Genomic DNA, 18,725 nt, shown 5'->3' on the forward strand with positions numbered 1-18,725 from the left:
AAATGGACTTCTTAATTTCCTTCTTTTCCTTAGGCAAAGTGGATGGAGTATGAAGGGCTCGGTGTGGTCAGTGAAAAGCCCTTGGGTGCATTTACCAGTTAAAAATCCTCATTAGTACACTGGTATGTATTTAAGTAAGACAAACACAGTAACAGAAACTCAAAGAGAAAAAACACACTTCATCTGGATCACAAACATCACATTTTATGACTTGTCTTACATAACTGAGTGCTAAATCACTCAAATCTAATAAAAATGTTAAACAAAAAGAATGCAATTCTCTCTTTTTCCCCTTTACACTGAGCATTTGGGGACATTCTAAACAGCTTTGACAATCCATATCATTTCCGTGGTTTAAAATTAATACACAATTTGTACAAAGACCACTCTGCTGTTACAATATTCTGAGATACAATATAATAACAGTCATAATCAACTTTTATCAATTTTATATAAATAGCTTATAGAATGTCTTTGCAAACCACATATTTGTTGTAATACAAAACATTTTATGAAAATACTATACTAGTTAAATCTTTTTTGCAGAGGAAGTGGCAAAAAGTGAGGGACAAAGAGGCAGAATAGTATTTCAAAACTAGTCTTCTGTGATAGGCCTAAATATCTGGCAATTAATCCTGTTTATATGAAATTATAGGTTTGTAACATTGAAATGTCAAAAGTGCAGTGCATCCGGCCAAAACAAACAGTTCCAGTCGATATTTTATTCTGTAAAATTAATTCAGTATGACCAATGCCATTCATATTTTAAAACTGAACCAATTCTGTCTTGTGATTTTTAACATACAGGGTTTCTGGGTTGTATTGGAAATTAGAATATTCTATCTAACGATCTGGTTACTTTCCTGTAAATCATAGGAACAGTGTCATATTTTAACATTAATAATAATGGTTATTATCTTTAAATGCCGAATAGCTTCTGTGGTATTTTCATAAAAGAGATACTTTACATTTCACTTTCCTCCAAATACATTGAACAACAAAAAAGTGCAGTGCATCAACTTAATTAAAAAATCAGTAGCATAAATATATTATTTGGGTACCAAATTTCCTTTCTAAATACAGTAATTTATTAGTGTTGTTAATCTGTGCCTAATTTATAAATTAAACTTTATCATAGTTATGTGTGTAAAGAAAAGACATAGTACATATACATATACATATATAAATATGTATATATATGGTTTAGAAATATCTCAGTTTTAAGTACCCACTGGGGGTCTCAGAATGTATCCCCCATGAATTGGGGTTGGGGGGACTACTACATATTCAGATTCACATATTTTTATAGTTATTAAGTAATAGTTTTAAATAATAACCATCAAAATATTTAATCCCAGATGTGGATTAAATCATGGTAGTATCAATTATTTTTAAAAATTCCAATTTATTTATTCATCAGTAGGATGTAGTATTTGACAATGTCCCAGAGAATTAGCTTCTTAAGTGTAGAAAGTGATCATCTAATTACAGTTATTAATTCAGTCATTTACAAAGCTGCTAATATGTTGTTGTTGTTTTTCCACCCTGATGTATCCACTTGAGCAGATCACACCAAAACCAGATATAAACATTCCTGAAATAAGGAGCCATCTTTATATGTGTATTTCATTACAGTGCTCAGTCTTGGTATTATTAAGCACAATAAATTTTTCTTTATGAATATGGTAGATTAAGGCAAAAGGATATAACCTAGTACTCTCAATAATTTATTTTCTGTCTTTTAGAAAATGCTTTTGAGACCATACAAATAACAGCTCTGCTGGATAGAAAGACACAAAATTGTCCCTTAGACCAACATCTGGTATTTTAAGCATGAGGTTAAAATCATGGTGCTCTCGGGGTCTTCCCTTGATCTGCTATTATGATCATTCCCCAGCGGCAACCACAATGCTGATTTTCAAATGATACCATTTATTTGCTATGTCTCTTTGCTGTATATAGATTATTTTTCTTATTAAAAAATATTTAATAATTGGGCAATAATCTACTCAGTCTTTGTTAACTTTCCAATGAATAATTTTTCATTTTTGCAACCATTTTCTGCATGGTTGTTGCATTTTTCTTCTGTTATCTTCTTCACATAACTAAGTGGTCCCTTCCCTTCAAAGGAGGAAGGGTTTTTGAAGGAGCCTCCAATTCTATCCCACAACGTGAAATACTGTCCATAGTTATAGTCAAAGAACATGTGGTGGTCAGTATGATGAGCGGAGCCGTTAATAAATGGCCTTAAGATTTGAGGGACACGAAAATCACCATCATGAATGGAAACTGTCCAGATATTGACCAAGACATACAAAGTTAAATAAACCACCTTGTGTAACGGGAAGATAAATGGGTATAAATGGTAAGGTAGACTTTGAAGGAAGCCATCCAAAGGGTGAAAAGCATGACTTGCAAATGGAGTCGGAATCTTCCAGATATGATGAGGTTTATGTATGCGCTGCAGAAGAAAAGAACACCATCAGCACCGCAAACTCAACCCAGTGCAACTTGAACTTGGCTCATGTTGTGGAAATGACTTAACTAAAAAAATCCCTCTGAAATGAGAAAAATCACTTTGTAAAATGCCCTCCACTTTACCCGTAAACAGTGAAATTTTAGCACAAACCCTCCAGACTCATAAAAAATACAAAATATAACTGCTATTTGTCCTGACTCTGGCTCTTGGTACCTAGAGAACGGAATTCATAATCACAAACGACTGAGATGTGTAACATTTTTTCTTTCCCCTACACGCGACTCTACCTTATACACCAGCCTGTGATGGAGGCCTCTGTGAATCCAGTAGATGAGCATGTCAGTAAAGAAGAGGAAGGACAGCACACTGACCGCAAGCTGGAACCAGCCTAGAGGAGACAACAGCACAGAGCAGAATCAGGATCTAGCCGCCAGGATTAGCATTTATTTTTACATGTCTAAAAGCATATGATCCTAGACTCAAATATACTGCTCACAAAAATTAGAGGATATTTCAAAAATGAATTGGAAGTGGTAAAATATCCCCTAACTTTTGTAAACAGTGTACTATAAACTATCTGTTTTGGCTAATTGAACACATTATAAATCAATCTCCCTCGACTCTCCAGAATCTGCTCATTTCCTCATCTCCCTCATTCAAAAACTTGGAAGTGTCCTACCTAAAATATTTCTTAATCAAACTATTAAGGTACTTATGAGACAGAAAAAGGGCACTCCTGAAGCATCTTTATTATTTAAATCTGAGAATATTCTATTTAATAATTTTTCTTTATAAATACATCTTTATACATTGTCTCCCTGCTTGGAAGTTTATTTTATTTAAATTCTTTAAGCTGAGCATTTATGCCATAACCCAACCCTTTCCGGTCTTTTCTAACCTCATCTGCTCTTGTGCTGACTGGGCTGGTTTACTCAATGTCCTCCCAACATCTTCAAAGTCTGACTGCTGTACCTTTTCTCATACTGTTCCACGTATCTAGAATGCCCTTCCTCCTTTTATTTTTACTCATAATCCCACCCACTTTTCTAAGCCTAGTCAAGTCATCACCTTAGCGTGTCATTTTTGTTCCTTCTTTTTTTTTTATTTTTTAAAAATTTTTTAATTTTTATTTTTTATTTTATTTATTCATTTTTAGAGAGGAGAGAGAGAGGGAGAGAGAGGAGAGAGAGACAGAGAAAGAGAAGGAGGGAAGAGCTGGAAGCATCAACTCCCATATGTGCCTTGACCAGGCAAGCCCAGGGTTTCGAACCGGCGACCTCAAATCCTTCTTTTAACTAACTAACCTCTTCCTTAGAAAGCAGAGCTGCTGGTGCAGGTCTACCACATTTTTGTTGAGAAACCTGGACAAGTTACTGGAATTCTCTGTAAACCTATCACCTATAAAAGGAGCATAATAACAGTACCTATCTCATAGAACGGGAGGTAGGATAAAATGAATTGATGTGTGTGAAAAGCTTAAAACTGTAGCTGGTACTTCTGAACACTCAATAGATGTTAACTATTACTCTTACTTTCTAACACCAGACACTAGAAATATGTCTTGATGGAATAATTTCAGAATTTCACGAAAAGTTGAGTTACAACAGGACTGTTTATAATAGACAAAAATGGAACAATCTGAAGGTCTAAATATTAGAGATGATTTAAATAAACTAGGGATATCTACAAAATGAAATAATTCACATACTATATAATGCCAATATATAAAGGCATGAAAACATAGGCAAATAGATTGCTAAGAAAAAAAGGCTGACCAGGCGGTGGTGCAGTGGATAGAGCATCAGACTAGGATATGGAGGACCCAGGTTCGAGACCCCAAGGTTGCGAGCTTGAGCACGAGCTCATCTGGTTTGAGCAAAAGCTCACCAGCTTGGACCCAAGGTCGCAAGGGGTTACTTGGTCTGCTGAAGGCCTGCAGTCAAGGCACATATGAGAAAGCAATCAATGAACAACTAAGGTGTCACAATGAAAAACTAAAGATTGATGCTTCTCATCTCTCTCTGTTCCTATCTGTCTGTCCCTGTCTATCCCTCTCTCTGACTGTCTCTGTAAAAAACCAAATAAATAAATAAATAGATAAAATAAAAAGATCAGAGTCCAAACCAGTACGCATCATAAAGGTTCATTTTTGTCATGTAAATAATGACATATACAAGGCATAGGAGGCTAAGAAAATACACATCAAAGGATTTATCATTTCTAGGTAGAAAGATAATTGATATTTTTAAATCTGCATTTTCTTTTTTTCCATAATTTGAGTTATTATTATTTTTAGAAGTCTGAATTCAATACAGGTAATAGGCAACAAATACCTGTCTTCCCCCAAGCACGATTTCACCTAAAACCAAGCCTTTAAAATTGATAAATAAATGCATAGATGTAGCAAGGCATAAATGCAAATATTAAACATTATTAAAAACAACTGAGCAACTTGTAATTCTTTTAAAGATGAATGAGGCAGATTTGGTTCTTTAGAAAAACCAGTCTGTACCTGTCACTCTTATGATTTACTTACCACGTGGAAATTCCCCTATATCATCATATAATTGGCTGTAACCTTTCAACTCTAGCAGGAACAACGAAACAGTGGGAATACTTATCCACGGCAATGACTGGACAGTAAACATAATCTCTCGATAGACTTGATTCTGCAAAGGAAATTTCCAACACTTAAAAATCACAAACTGTCTATTAAGCAGAACTAGCATAATTTCGGTCAGATTTTCAGACTCTCTTTTACATGACCACACTTACTACCAAATGTCTCTAAAATGTTTCTATGTGGGAATGGGTATGTAAGAAAAATTCCTTTTGTACTGAGCAAAAACAATAAATATTTTAAATTCTCAAACTTATTCTCCCTCCAACAAAACCTGTATTACAAATTTCTATTTATTGAATAATCATTTCTCTCATAATTAACTTCCATCCATAACACCCCCCTCCCAGTCCTTGGAGACTTGTATTTGCGATTTGTATTTGCCAATTACAAATAACTGAAACAGAACTACTGAGTTTGGATCCTCTACTTCTCAAAAAATATACATAGTAAAAATATATTTCAGTCTGTGAGTCACACATTGAAATAACTACATAAACATGTGCATTTATTTATTCATCACTATTAACAAAGACATTGTCTATGACTAGCAAATACCAGGCTTTTAATTGAAAATAAATGTTAAATCCATTTATTTGTTTAAATTAAGGAAAGAGGTGGCAATTAGCCCTACCAAAAATAAATCATCCATTTTGGGATGGCTTCAAAAACTTTTTTTTAATCCTAATAACCAATTTAATCTGAATAGCTCACAAATTCATCATATTGTTATTTACTATAACAGTAGCTATAAACAGGTAAGAAAGTCACTTACCTTTAAAAATTGTGGATGTTTCATTAACGCATGATCAAAGACAAAATAATAGCTCAGTGTTCCAAAGAAAAAATAAAGGATGTAAGCACCAAGATTTGTTACAATCAGGAGACTAATCGTTTGCCGGAAGATGTCGTCCTCTGGCCATGTGGCTGGATATATGTACGGTGTGAAAACATAATAATCTGCAACACTGAGTACAAGATCCATCTCAGCCCCTGAACGGTAAACACGTGCAACAATTATTTACCAAACTGACATTTCTCAAAGCAAAACATTTTCTGGAAAAACTATATATGAAGTTCCTGCTTTAATAAGCATATGCAGTTCACGTCTGCTCTACTGGAATCTCCTAAATGCCATCTTTAGAGCTAGACAAGATCTCAAATATAATCTCTAGTCTAATCTCTTCATTTTATACACAGGGGCAGTGGAGCTCAGTTAGAGAAACTGAGACTCAGGAAGTTTATTCTCTAAGGTTTAGCTGACCACGGCGTAAGTCCAGATCTAATTCCATCTTAGTGTTCTTTTCTACTATATCCTAAGACCACACGGCAAGTATACTGCAGAGCATGGGGTACTCAAGCAAATGGTTTACTCTTTCAGCTACAAGTGTCGGCAGCCTCTCACTCCTAAAAACACTCGTATTTCAGAGATTTTTGCTTCAATGCTGAAACTTAAGATGAATTTCCTAAAAGGTATCTATGTTGCCACCACAAGCATAAAAGTCAGGAACTATCTATCTGTTCTTGTGACCAAAGAAAAGGCCCTTTTCATTGACAGAACAAAGGGAGATATATGAGAGAGAGAGAGAGAGAGAGAGAGAGAGAGAGATTTTTTTTATTATTTTTTTTTACAGAAACAAAGAAAGAGTCAGAGACAGAGAGAGGGACAAACAGACAGGAAGGAAGAGAGATGAGAAGTATCAATTCTTCGTTGTGGCACCTTAGTTGTTCATTGATTGCTTTCTCATATGTGCCTTGACTGGGGGGTGGAGGTGCTTATAGCAGAGCGAGTAAACCCTTGCTCAAGCCAGTGACCTTTGGGCTCAAGCCAGCGACCACTGGATCATGTCTATGATTCCACACTCAAGCCGCCAGCAACCTTGGGGTTTCGAGCCTAGGTCCTCTGCATCCCAGTCCGATGCTCTATCCACTGTGCTACCACCTGGTCAGGCAGGGAAACATTCTTTTTTTAAATTATTATTATTAATTTAATGGGGTGACATTGATCAATCAGGATACATAGGTTCAGAGAAAACATCTCCAGGTTATTTTGACATTTGATTATATTGCATACCCATCACCCAAAGTCAAATTGTCTTCTGTCACCTTCTATCTGGTTTTCTTTGTGCCCCTCCCCTCCTCCCCCCCCCCCCCACCAGGTAACCACCACACAATTGTCCATGTCCCTCAGTCTCATTTTTATGTCCTACCTATGTATGGAAAACGTATTCTTAATGTTAAAAATTGAAATACCCTTACTCCTTTCCACCTGACCAGGCAGTGACGCAGTGGATGGAGCATCGGACTGGGATGTGGAAGACCCAGGTTCAAGACCCCGAGGTTGCCAGCTTAAGTGCAGGATCATCTGGTTTGAGCAGAGCTCACCAGCTTGGACCCAAGGTCGCTGGCTTGAGTAAGGGGTTACTCGGTCTGCTGTAGACCCACGGTCAAGGCACATATGAGAAAGCAATCAATGAACAACTAAAGTGCCACATGAAAAGCTGATGATTGATGCTTCTCATCTCTCTCCATTCCTGTCTGTCTGTCCCTATCTATCCCTCTCTCTGACTTTCTCTCTGTCTCTGTAAAAACAAACAAACAAAACCCTTACTCCTTTCCCTGCTAAACAATACTCTAGATCAGGGGTGAGGAATCAGAGGCCCAGGGGCCAAACAAAGCTTTACTGGAACACAGCTATGTTCAGATGTTTATATACTGTCTATGGCTGCTTCTCTAGACAGGGTTGAGTCATTGCAACTGAGACAGTATAGCCCACAAAGCCTGAAATACTTATTATCAGGTCCTTTAAAAGCCAAGGTATCAACTCCTGGTCCAGATGGTTAAACTTTTGAAAAATTGTAGTCAATTCTGCAATTACATCTATTCTATATTCACAATCCTATTATACAGTTCAGCAACATTATGGTCAGCTTGTATAAACTGACCACTGAATCTGGATCATTTGTGATCTGCTCCCTCAGTCTTTACTGCAGTTGCTAGAGGATGTATCTATAACACCTCTCTTTTATAATGGAAACTTTTGAACAACAGCAATAAAAAAACCATTCTGGAAATTGCCTAAACATATTAGATTTCAAGTATCCAAGTGGCCTTTATCTGCTATGTATTGGGCCATATACATAAACATCAATTTATGAAGTAAAATTAAAATAAAAACTAAAAAAAAAAAGACTTTAAAATATTTAATTACTCATTTATAGCCTATTTCCCCCATTAGATTACCCACTAAATCCCCACAAGAATTCAGAAAATCTTTTAAAAAAATATCACACACACATGCAGTTTAAAATCATTGACACAAGAATACAGACGGACGTGTTGCTTCCTTTCGTATCTCAGTACACACAATCATCAGCTCACTTCCAGCCTTCTGCGTAACCATATTTATTAGTTTCCTATGAATCCTTACAGTATTTTATAATGAAGAACCAAAAAACAAATTTTTACCTCCGTCCTTCTTTACAAATAGAGATATATACACTGTCACACTCTTCCTCTTAACAATGTATTCTGGAGATCTTTCCACCATTAATAAAAAATATTCTCCTTTTCTGTTTTTAACTGAATAGCTTTCTTGAGATACAATTCATATACTCTAAATTCACCATGTTAGAAAATGAGTCAAAAATTTTAGGGTGTCCTCAGAGCTGTGCAATCGTTATCACTATCCAATTTCCAAACAGTTGCATCACCCCCAAAAGAAACCTCATATTCTATACTACTGAGCTTCTTAGATGTGTAGATTTATGTTTGTCATCCAATTTAAGGAGTTTCAGGCCATTGTTCCTTAAAATAAACTTTTTACTACTTTTCTCTCTTCTCTTCTGGGACTCCCATTATGCTTATGTTGGTATTCTTTTATTTTATTTTATTTTATTTTTTGTGTTTTTCTGAAGTTGGAAATGGGGAGACAGTCAGACAGACTCCCACATGCGCCTGACCAGGATCCACCCGGCACACCCACTAGGGGGTGATGCTCTGCCCATCTGGGGCGTCGCTCTGTTGCAACCAGTTCCATTCTAGCACCTGAGGCAGAGGCCACAGAGCCATCCTCAGTGCCCGGGCAAACTTTGCTCCAACGGAGCCTTGGCTGCAGGAGGGGAAGAGAGAGACAGAGAGGAAGGAGAGGGGGAGGGGTGGAAAAGCAGATGGGCGCTTCTCCTGTGTGCCCTGGCCAGGAATCGAACCTGGGACTCCTGCATGCCAGGCCGACGCTCTACCACTGAGCCAACCGGCCAGGGCTATGTTGGTATTCTTGATGGTAGACTCCCAGTCTCTGAGGCTCTGTTAATTTTTCTTCATTCTTACTTTCAGTTTCTCAGATTGGATAAACTCAACTGATCTATCTTCAAGTTCTTTGACTCTTGTTCTCTTACATCTCAAATCTGATGTAAGTCTGATGGTTCATTTTAAACTTCAATTATATTTTCAACTCTTGAATTTTTATTTGGTTCTTTAAAAAAAATCTTTCACTATTGATAGCCTCTATTTGATAGAAAATTGTTCTCATACTTTCTTTGAGTTATTTAGATGGTGTTTTTAAAAAAAATATATTTATAGTAGCAAATTTTAAAGTCCAGTAAATCTGGGCTTTCTTTGAGATATTTTAATTGACTGCTTTTTCATGTGTGTATAGGCTCTTATAGAGAAGGGTCCATGAAGTTGGAATTAGATGTTGATGATGGGCCAGGAACAGGATTCTCAAGTGATAAAGCAACACCACAATGGCCTTTTGAAAAGATTTCTACTGCCTGACCTCTGGAGGTGCAGTGGATAAGGCGTCGACCTGGGAACACTGAGGTTGCTGGTTCAAAACCCTGCACTAGTCTGGTCGGGGCACATATGGGAGTTGATGCTTCCTGCTCCTCCCCCCTTTCTCTCTCTCTCTCTCTCTCTCTCTCTCTCTCTCTCTCTCTCTGCCCCCCCTCCTCTCTAAAATAAATAAATAAAATTAAATTAAAAAAAAAAAGATTTCTACCAATGTCCTCTGCCTTAGTAATCATGTTTCTACTGAACCAACTGCTTTTTAATTGCTTACCATAATGTTCATCAATTTTTCCATTTGTGTTCACAAGTTCACAATGTAGCCATTGCTCTCACCACGATTAACAGAGTCATGACCATCTTCATGCTTAAGTGTGCTTAACAACCGTTTAGCAGTTTCCCCATCCAAGAAATGCATAACAGAAGCACCACAATCAATGTTCAGCATTTCTTTAGTGTCTGATTCTCCCGACTTATTTATGGTTTTGGCTGTTAAACTATATGGTGAACTTAATGAAGTCAGATATCATCTCATTGGTAATATAAAAGGTTGTAAAATCTTCATCTGCAGGTTCATTTCAAAGCTCACTGTCAGCTACAATGTTAAATATTTATGAATGCTGATTTATCAACATCATTTCAAGCATTAGCAGTTTTTTTTGCTTTTTTTTTTTTTACAGAGACAGAGTCAGAGAGAGGGATAGATAGGGACAGACAGACAGGAATGGAGAGAGATGAGAAGCATCAATCATGAGTTTTTCATTGTGGTACTTTAGTTGTTCATTGATTGCTTTCTCTTATGTGCCTTGACCGTGGGGCTACAGCAGACTGAGTAACCCCTTGGTCGAGCCAGCGACCTTGGGTCCAAGGTGGTGAGCTTTGCTCAAACCAGATGAGCCCACACTCAAGCTGGCGACCTCAGGGTCTCGAACCTGGATCCTCCGCATCCCAGTCCAACACTCTATCCACTGCGCCACCGCCTGGTCAGGCTATGACTGAACTCTTATAGGAAGTTTTGATTCTTAGGTCTCTGTTAACTACAACAGGCAGTACAAAACACTTGCTTTCCCTATAGTGTTACACATTTTGGTAAAAAGGCAACATTCTAGTCATAGAGCATGAAAAGTAAATGATTAAAACATTATTTTAACAAAAAGTTGAGGTGGATGCACAAAAGGGCTGTCTAGGAATAATTTAAAATTTTCAATTGTCTTCTAGTCCAGCCTGCCTAGAGCTCATACAAGCAGCATAGATGTTATTGAGTTAGCGTGAAGATTTCTGCTTGGGTATTTTGTAAGACCCATTCAAACACTTTAGATGCTGGCTTTTTCTAATCATTGCCAAATGTCTGAAGCACTGGTGTTTCTCCTGTGGTCTAAAGTTTTGTAAGGACATGAAACAGGTATAGAACTATCTCAACACCGCTGCAAGTTTTTCCAGCACTTAGGTTTTCACCAAATATTATCTTACCAAATTCATCAAGGCAATGTTTAGCTACCTCAAGATCAGCAAAATTTTCACCAGACTTTCAGATATATATATTTTTTGTTCACCACACTGCTTCTTAAATTTCCTAATCCTGCTTTCTTAAATTCTAGCTTTCATCTTCTGTAGCAGTTCTTCATGATATAGTCTAGCTTGTTTCATGATCACCAAAGCAACCAGTCGCACTTATTTACTTCCTATTGTCAAGTCCACCTAGTCAAGATAGGGTTAGGATCTCCTTTCTGTCTGGTGCAATGCTTTCTTATTCTGCGTCAGTTCTGTCCTCACTGCCAGTGTAACTTCAGCGATCTGTCTTCCTATTCTTTAAGTCACATATGGTGGTAGTTTCCACACTGTCTTCTTGAGTACGATGCTTCAGACACACCATTCACAAGCTCCAAAAACGGCTCCATGTTCTGTGCTATTACTCATCACAGACGTTTCCCCTCATTCTGTTACTCACAGGGCTAGCTTTAACTACTTTTTAATATTTTCACATGCAATTAAACCAAAGAAACAAAACCGTACAAACAAAAAGTGGAGGCAGGATGCGGGAGATGCACCAAGGCACAATGGGCACCTGGATCAGCTGGAGTCAGGCATTAAATGAGTTTGAGTGCCACATTTTATTATTTTAAAAACCAAAACTAACTTTTGGTTTTCAGGGTTTTCTGGACTTTGGAACTGTGGCTAAGGGACTGTGGGTCTACGTTCCTTTGTGTGACTTCACTGTTGCTTATTCAACCTAAGTACAGATATTTGGATAGAATCTAACCTTTTGCTACTAATAGCAATGCTACAATGACTAACCCTGTTGTTAAACTGCTACAGGAGGAAGAGCTAGGGCAAAGAGAAAAAGCACTGATAACTTTAGTAAATATTGCTAAATCGCTCCTCAGAGGGGTTGTGCTACTTTGCAAGTCCACAGGAATGTAGGCTAGTGACTATTTCCCTACAACTTTAACAGCAGAGAACATCACCAAACTTTTGGGTATTCATCAACCTGATAGCAAAGAAATGATATCTTGGTGCATATTTACTTTAAACTTACCTTATGATGAGTAACACTGAACATCATTTTATCTATCTAGGATAATTTATATTTTTTTGTGACTTGATGAGAAGCAGGGAGACTAGTTTGGTTGCTCTGTAGTAGACTAAACCAAAGAAGATGAGAGAACAGACATATCCATCCAAGACATAGCAAATAAAAAATCCAGTAAGGTTTGATAACTGATTAGATAACTGAAATGTGAGAGAGAGAAAAATCTAAGATGCCTGAGTGGATGATAGTGTCATTATAATGTTATATAGGAGTAGATATACACAAAGCTGACTCCATCTTTGTGTGCCTCTGTGTCTCTCTAGTTTACATGTTCTGAACCCTGACCTAACTGGTCTCAGCCAGCACCGAAGCCTCATAGTTAATAATTAGTTGTGTCCTGCAACCTTATATGATACAATGCAGCCATAAAGATTTCTGTCAGTTAAAAAAAAAAAAAAAAGCCAGCAAGTAAAAGCCAGAATGACATAGCAACAAATAAATATCAAACTAGGTGCTGACGTTAATTGTAAGCAGTTCCCGTCCCATCCTACCTTCTTTGTCCTTTTGTCTTGTCAGTCATTGGTAGTTTAGCTATACTATAAAATATTTACTGTAACAACTGTCTAGCAGCAGAGAATAAATAATTTGTACAATGTGCTGGTTGTCTGTCTGCTCCCCCCAAATCTTCCCGCAATTAAATCACCCTACAATAAATTCTGTTATAATCAATAGAGTTGCCTGCTTCATTCTGCAGTCTTAACATACCTTCTTAGTTCAGTGGTGACTGTACCTTCACTCCATCGTCAAACGGAAACAAGGACTATCGGGAGAGCCAGTAGACTCGGTTTAATAGGAATAGGGAGCGTGGGAGGAATGATGGGTTTGGCTTGGGTCTTAAATCTAATCGCCTGTGGCTCATCTGGGCTACTAGACATAAGCAGTAAACTACATACAAATATGAATCTGAAGTTCAACAGTGATCCCACTAGTTGAAGTTTAACTTATGAAAGGTAGAGATGGTCAAGAAGACAATGTAGCAGGGGAAGTACACTAAGTAAGAAATACCAGGAGACATAAACATCAAAGAAAAACCTAACAATTAAAAAGACTATTGCTACCCCACAAAAAGTTGGCAAGGGTTGATGGACTAATCTGCATGTTACCTACAGTGCCACACAGCCCTAAAGCAACACAGCACCTGAGACAGTACAATGCTGCCAGAAAAAGCTCAGATATTGACCAAGAATCTTCTTTACTCAATCTTTAATATCAGATGTAAGTAAAAACTTTCGTAAGATTTCAATCCTTAACTTGAAAAAATTCTTGAATAAGAGCATGCTAATTGCATTCATTGTATCTATTCCCTGTATGTAATTGCTATTGTAGTAAACCAATGCCTTGAAGGGAGGAGGAAATGTACCTCAGTCAACCTACAGGTAATGTAGACACTGTGACATTAAACTGTTTCAAGTAGTTTTAGAATTTTGGTTTCAATTCATTCTATTTGTTGAATATAGTAAGTAGGTATTTATGAATATATTACCGTAATTTCGACATCTAATATAAAATCTTCTGAAATTAATAGCAATATGATTACAAAACTGCAATTCAATTTTGAAGTTTAGATTCAAATCCAACTCTATAAATTGCATATCACATATCTATATTAAAGAATATTGTAAGAGCCTGACCTGTGGTGGCGCAGTGGATAAAGTGTCGACCTGGAAATGCGGAGGTCGCTGGTTCGAAACCCTGAGCTTGCCTGGTCAAGACACATATGGGAGTTGATGCTTCCAGCTCCTCCCCCCTCTCTCTCTCCTCTCTCTCCCTCTCTATCTCTCTCTCTCTCCTCTCTAAAAATGAATTTAAAAAAAAAAGAATATTGTAAGAGTTAGAGACTAAGTACATAATTTTGGGGCAGTCTCTGACACATAGAAAGTAGTTAAGAAACAGGAGCTATTATTATTACTGTAACGGGAGCCAAAACTATCTTAACCTAAAGTAAGAAAAAGGTGCCATTTGATTTTTAAAACATAATTAATAGCCAATTGATCATAGGTAATAATAGAAATATTAATATTTGTTATATACTAGGTACTGTAAATCTTAACTCATTTAACCCTTATAGGAAACCGCACGAGTTAGATACTAATATTATTCTTATTTTACAAATGAAACTGGAAAGAGAAAATTAAAGAAACTTGTTCAGGGCCATGAGGTAAATATATGCTGGAGTTGGATTCAAACACATGAAGTTTGGTTTCAAAATCCATGACTTTAACCAAGTTCTACTGCCTCTTTGTTACTTTCAACTCTTCAGCTCAATTTTTAATATTCTCAGTGATGACCCTACAAGCTCATATAATTTTGCATATAATTTTAAGGGGCTGAACTCAAGAGCTCCACAAACCCTCGGTTAAGGACCCCTTTCTGAAATAGAAGCTTACAGTAAATATTACTTTACCTTTACAAAAACAAAGGAAACTTCTCTTAAAACAGTTTTCAAAAGAACACAATTAGACGGTTAGAATGACTTGTGTCTTCAATTACCTTTTTAAAATTCCTTTGATTGTTTTTAATTACCTTTTTGCTTTACCTTAAAAGTATAGTCAATAGCTAACATTGATTAAGGACCACTTAAAGTAATTTTTTTGTATTCCTTTGCTTAATTCTCATAACCCTATGAGGTAGATACTTCTATAACCCCCATTTCACAGATAGGGAAACTGAGGTCAGGAGTATCTAAATAACTTGCTCAGTAACAACAGTAACAAGTAACAGCTGGATGTATATTCCAGAGCTTGTTCACTTAGCTATTACTCTATATTATCTCTCAAGATCTTATACAGGCAGATGGGGAATTGAGTATCCCATGTTAATTACAATACATAATGAATGTAAAAGCACTCTTTAAATAAAGATCAAGGATCGTGTACTTATTATTGGTAGGTGTCTATCATTACAAAGTTAAGAAAAAAATGAAAGGAAGGTGAAATAAAGACAGATGAGCTACCACGTTTTGGCTAAAAACACCCAGCTACCACAAACTTTCCATTTTGAAAACTTTACCTTCCGAGGTAATTTTTTCTTCTCTGCCATCTCCAAATTTACTCTGCTGTTACTAGGAATGCTAGTAGATATGATTTGTCCTTGTACTTTCGTAATCGATTATTTCCCTTCTCTTGTAATCTTCTCAAACCACGGACTGTTGCCCCACCCCACTACTTGGGCTCACACTAGTCACAGATAATGAACTAAGTTCTTCAGCCTAATTCCTTTGCTCCCTAAAAAATAAACTAAAGTATGTCCCTCCAAGAACACAGGAAAATCCGTCTCAAAGTAACGTAGGAATATTCCGTGGGCAGACTTCCCTTGGATCAGAGATCCGCAACATTTAACAAAAAGTATTTCACTGTCTTCGCGCCTGTCCATGTGTCAATTTCCTTCACGTCCAGGCCACCTGGGCGCCCTGAGATACCTCCGGCCGGACAGCGGCCGGGAACTAGAAGTCTCTGGCCGCAGCCCTCCTCCCTCTCAGCCGGGGCAGCTTGCGCCCCCTGCGCCCCGCACTCGCCCCATCACAGCCCTCGTGGCCTGTGTTTTCAGTCTGTCCACATCTGTATACCTGCCAGTTTCTGCAACCAGTCGGGGCAGCAGTCCTCAGGTCAGTTTCAGCCTATCCCCCCGCGCCTGCCCAGTGCCTGGCATCTAGAAGACATTCAATAAATGCCCGCGGCATGGTGGGAAAGGGCGGGCCAGGTGGGGTCTCAACTTCCCCACCTGGGCCTAACCTTGCTGTTGCTGGTCCGGCTCTGGTCTGCCTCCTTCCCTGCCCTCCCGCCATCCCTACCTAGTGTGGGTCCGCCGCGGATCGAGCTGCTGCCGCGACTCCGAACGCACGGGCTGGCTGATCGCCGCGGCCGACTAGCGGGCGCTGCCGGGAGGGGCGGAGCCAGACCCCAAGCTCAGAGCTGCCGAAGCCGCCAGCCAATCAGGGGCCGGAGTCATAAGCTGATATGACGGCGAATCGCGCGACCCGGCAACGTGAGACCGGGTAGCTGCCCTCCCCGCGGTCACGTGGACGCCGCGCGCTCGGCCACACCCCCTCTCTGCTGACAGAAAGAAGGACGGGTATCGGACTTACGTACTGAGGCAGCGAAGGGTCGAGTCTCCGGCTTTTCGTTTCTTTGCTTTTTAAATGGCACTGCCGTCTATGGCTCGGAGTCTTGTACGAAACACGTTTACTGTAGTTATGGAACCTTTCCTAAAAAATAAAAGAAATAGATGGCATTTCCTTTGAGACGAACGTCGGGGACATTTCGCCTTTCAAGTGATGGAGGCTCAAACATCTGCCCGACAGCTGCTAATGTTTCCCAACCCCGAGCCCGCCCTTCTCGCAGAGCGCCGGATGGCCGGCATCCAACTCAGCCAGTCTACGTAGGTGTGTGAATGGCAGAAACCTCTTCCTGGCACCAGTACAGCCAAACTGCAAGCTCGACGGGAATGCTATTGATTCCTAGAGGTTTGCTTTCCGTGCGAGCGTGCCGGTTCCGTTTCTGCTTTGCCAAACACGGACTGCGCCGGCCACACCTGTGAATCGACCTTCCTGGAAGCCTCGGCGTAGTGATTCTTCACGTCAGACCTGCAGCGTCACATCACCTGACAATCTGCTGGAAATACAAATTCCCCGGAGCCACCCCAGACCTGCTGGATCGGAAACTGTGGGAGGGCACCGGGAATCCGTGTCAGAGTGATTCTAACGTTAGATAAAATTGAAGAACCGCTGTTGTAGTAAACTTGACCAATCAGAACAACATCTGCCTAGTCGTTTAATTTTGCTCCCTCCAGAATGATAAGTAGAAGAAAATACATGAAAATGGAAGATGACTAAATTTAGGAGAAATCATTTCTGATTCCTTGTATGACTGTAAGAAGTGCTACAATGTAAGGGGGAAACTGTTAGACCCTAATCAAAACCTTCTCTATCAGTATTGTTTTAAATATCTGTAGCTTGCCTTCCACTTTTTTAAAAAATTGCCATATAACAAATTAATAATGCCAGATGTACAAAATTTATACTTGTGTACATTGTAAAATTACCTCCTACTTTCTAAATAACATTTCTTCTTTCTTTCTTTCCTTTGCTATTCTTATTTCATTCTTTAATTTTTTAGATAAAGATTTTTATATTAATATCTGGGGATAGTAGAACTGTGGTTTAAAAGATATTTACATAGCACCAAGTTTCCAAATGTCTGTCTGCTCTAAGTGTAAATCTTGTCTATGGGGTTTGTTTAGTCCACAAATATATATTTTCCCTTTACTTGAATTAATTTCATATTAAAAAATAACAGACCTCTTGAAAGATTGGGAACTCTGACATGAAATTATAAGCAACCTTCAAATATATTCTGAATAGAGAGAATTTTATCATTGACTATGTACTGGTGGTTTTTTATTCTTGAAATGAGAAGTTCTCAAGGTTTGAAAATATGCAACCTCCTCCTGGCACCCTGAAGTAGTAATAAGTTAAACCCAAAAGAATAGTCTTTTAGGCCCTGGCTGGTTGGCTCAGTGGTAGAGTGTCGGCCTGGTGTGTGGGAGTCCCGGTTGGATTCCGGGCCAGAGCACACAGGAGAAGCGCCCATCTGCTTCTTCACCCCTCCCCCTCTCTTTCCTCTCTGTCTCTCTCTTCCCCTCCCGCAGTCAAGGCTCCATTGGAGCAAAGTTGGCCAGGGCACTGAGGATGGCTCTGTGGTCTCTGCCTCAGGCGCTAGAATGGCTCTGGCCGCAACAGAGCAACACCCCAGATGGGCAGAGCATCGCCCCCTGGTGGGCATGCCGGGTGGATCCCGGTCGGGCGCATGCGGGAGTCTGTCTGACTGCCTCCCCGTTTCCAACTTTGGAAAAATACAAAAAAGAAAAAAAAGAATAGTCTTTTTTTAAAAAAAATTAATCTTCAATGTGTCAATAGAGCATTCTAGGATGCAGCTTTTCCAGGTACTTTCTCTGTCCAGGAACAAAGATAATTTATTCATTAAAGTTCCGTACTAGCTAGCCACTGCCAAGGAATTTAGAGATAACCTATAATGCCTGCTTACATTTCTTGTTGGAAGTTAAGCATGTTAACAAGCCACTGAACCATGTATTTAATAAATAGTTATGCGATGGCTGGTAAGTGCCAGCCACTGTTCTATGCCTATGAGATATGCTGGGGATCAAGATAAGTAAAAGCTCTGCCTCATGAAGTTTATAAACTAGTGAAGAGACAGGAAACAAACAAATAAATGTATAATACAATGTCAGGTAGT

The 18,725-nt window shown here is 38.7% G+C and overlaps 1 protein-coding gene across 5 annotated transcripts; it reads right to left on the reverse strand.

Moving 5' to 3' along the window:
* Positions 1-182: 182 nt before the first annotated feature.
* Positions 183-17,438, reverse strand: SC5D (sterol-C5-desaturase). Of its 5 annotated transcripts, none has more exons than XM_066365310.1 (6): positions 16,875-17,438; positions 16,563-16,678; positions 5,875-6,092; positions 5,016-5,148; positions 2,767-2,867; positions 183-2,461 (listed from the first exon to the last, which is right to left on the reverse strand). In XM_066365310.1, the coding sequence occupies exons 3-6, from the start codon at positions 6,082-6,084 to the stop codon at positions 2,006-2,008; spliced, it is 900 nt and encodes a 299-aa protein (XP_066221407.1). In that variant the 5' UTR covers positions 6,085-6,092; positions 16,563-16,678; positions 16,875-17,438; the 3' UTR covers positions 183-2,005. The 5 variants fall into 5 exon arrangements, with proteins under 5 accessions (XP_066221407.1, XP_066221408.1, XP_066221410.1 ...); XM_066365311.1 differs by having other exon boundaries at positions 16,559-16,678; XM_066365313.1 differs by having other exon boundaries at positions 16,559-17,438.
* Between the last annotated feature and the right edge of the window lie 1,287 nt (positions 17,439-18,725).

This window comes from Saccopteryx leptura, chromosome 2 (assembly GCF_036850995.1).
Source record: "Saccopteryx leptura isolate mSacLep1 chromosome 2, mSacLep1_pri_phased_curated, whole genome shotgun sequence".
In the NCBI taxonomy this organism is placed as follows: Eukaryota; Metazoa; Chordata; class Mammalia; order Chiroptera; family Emballonuridae; genus Saccopteryx; species Saccopteryx leptura.

Bases quoted from the DNA above. Each gene is read 5' to 3' on its own strand.
- SC5D (XM_066365310.1), bottom strand. From the start codon at position 6,084: ATGGATCTTGTACTCAGTGTTGCAGATTATTATGTTTTCACACCGTAC. The intron at 5,149-5,874 runs GTAAGTGACTTT...TTTCCTTTGCAG, and splicing joins AACATCCACAATTTTTAAAG to AATCAAGTCTATCGAGAGAT. The intron at 2,868-5,015 runs GTAAGTAAATCA...TGTCTCCTCTAG, and splicing joins TATAGGGGAATTTCCACGTG to GCTGGTTCCAGCTTGCGGTC.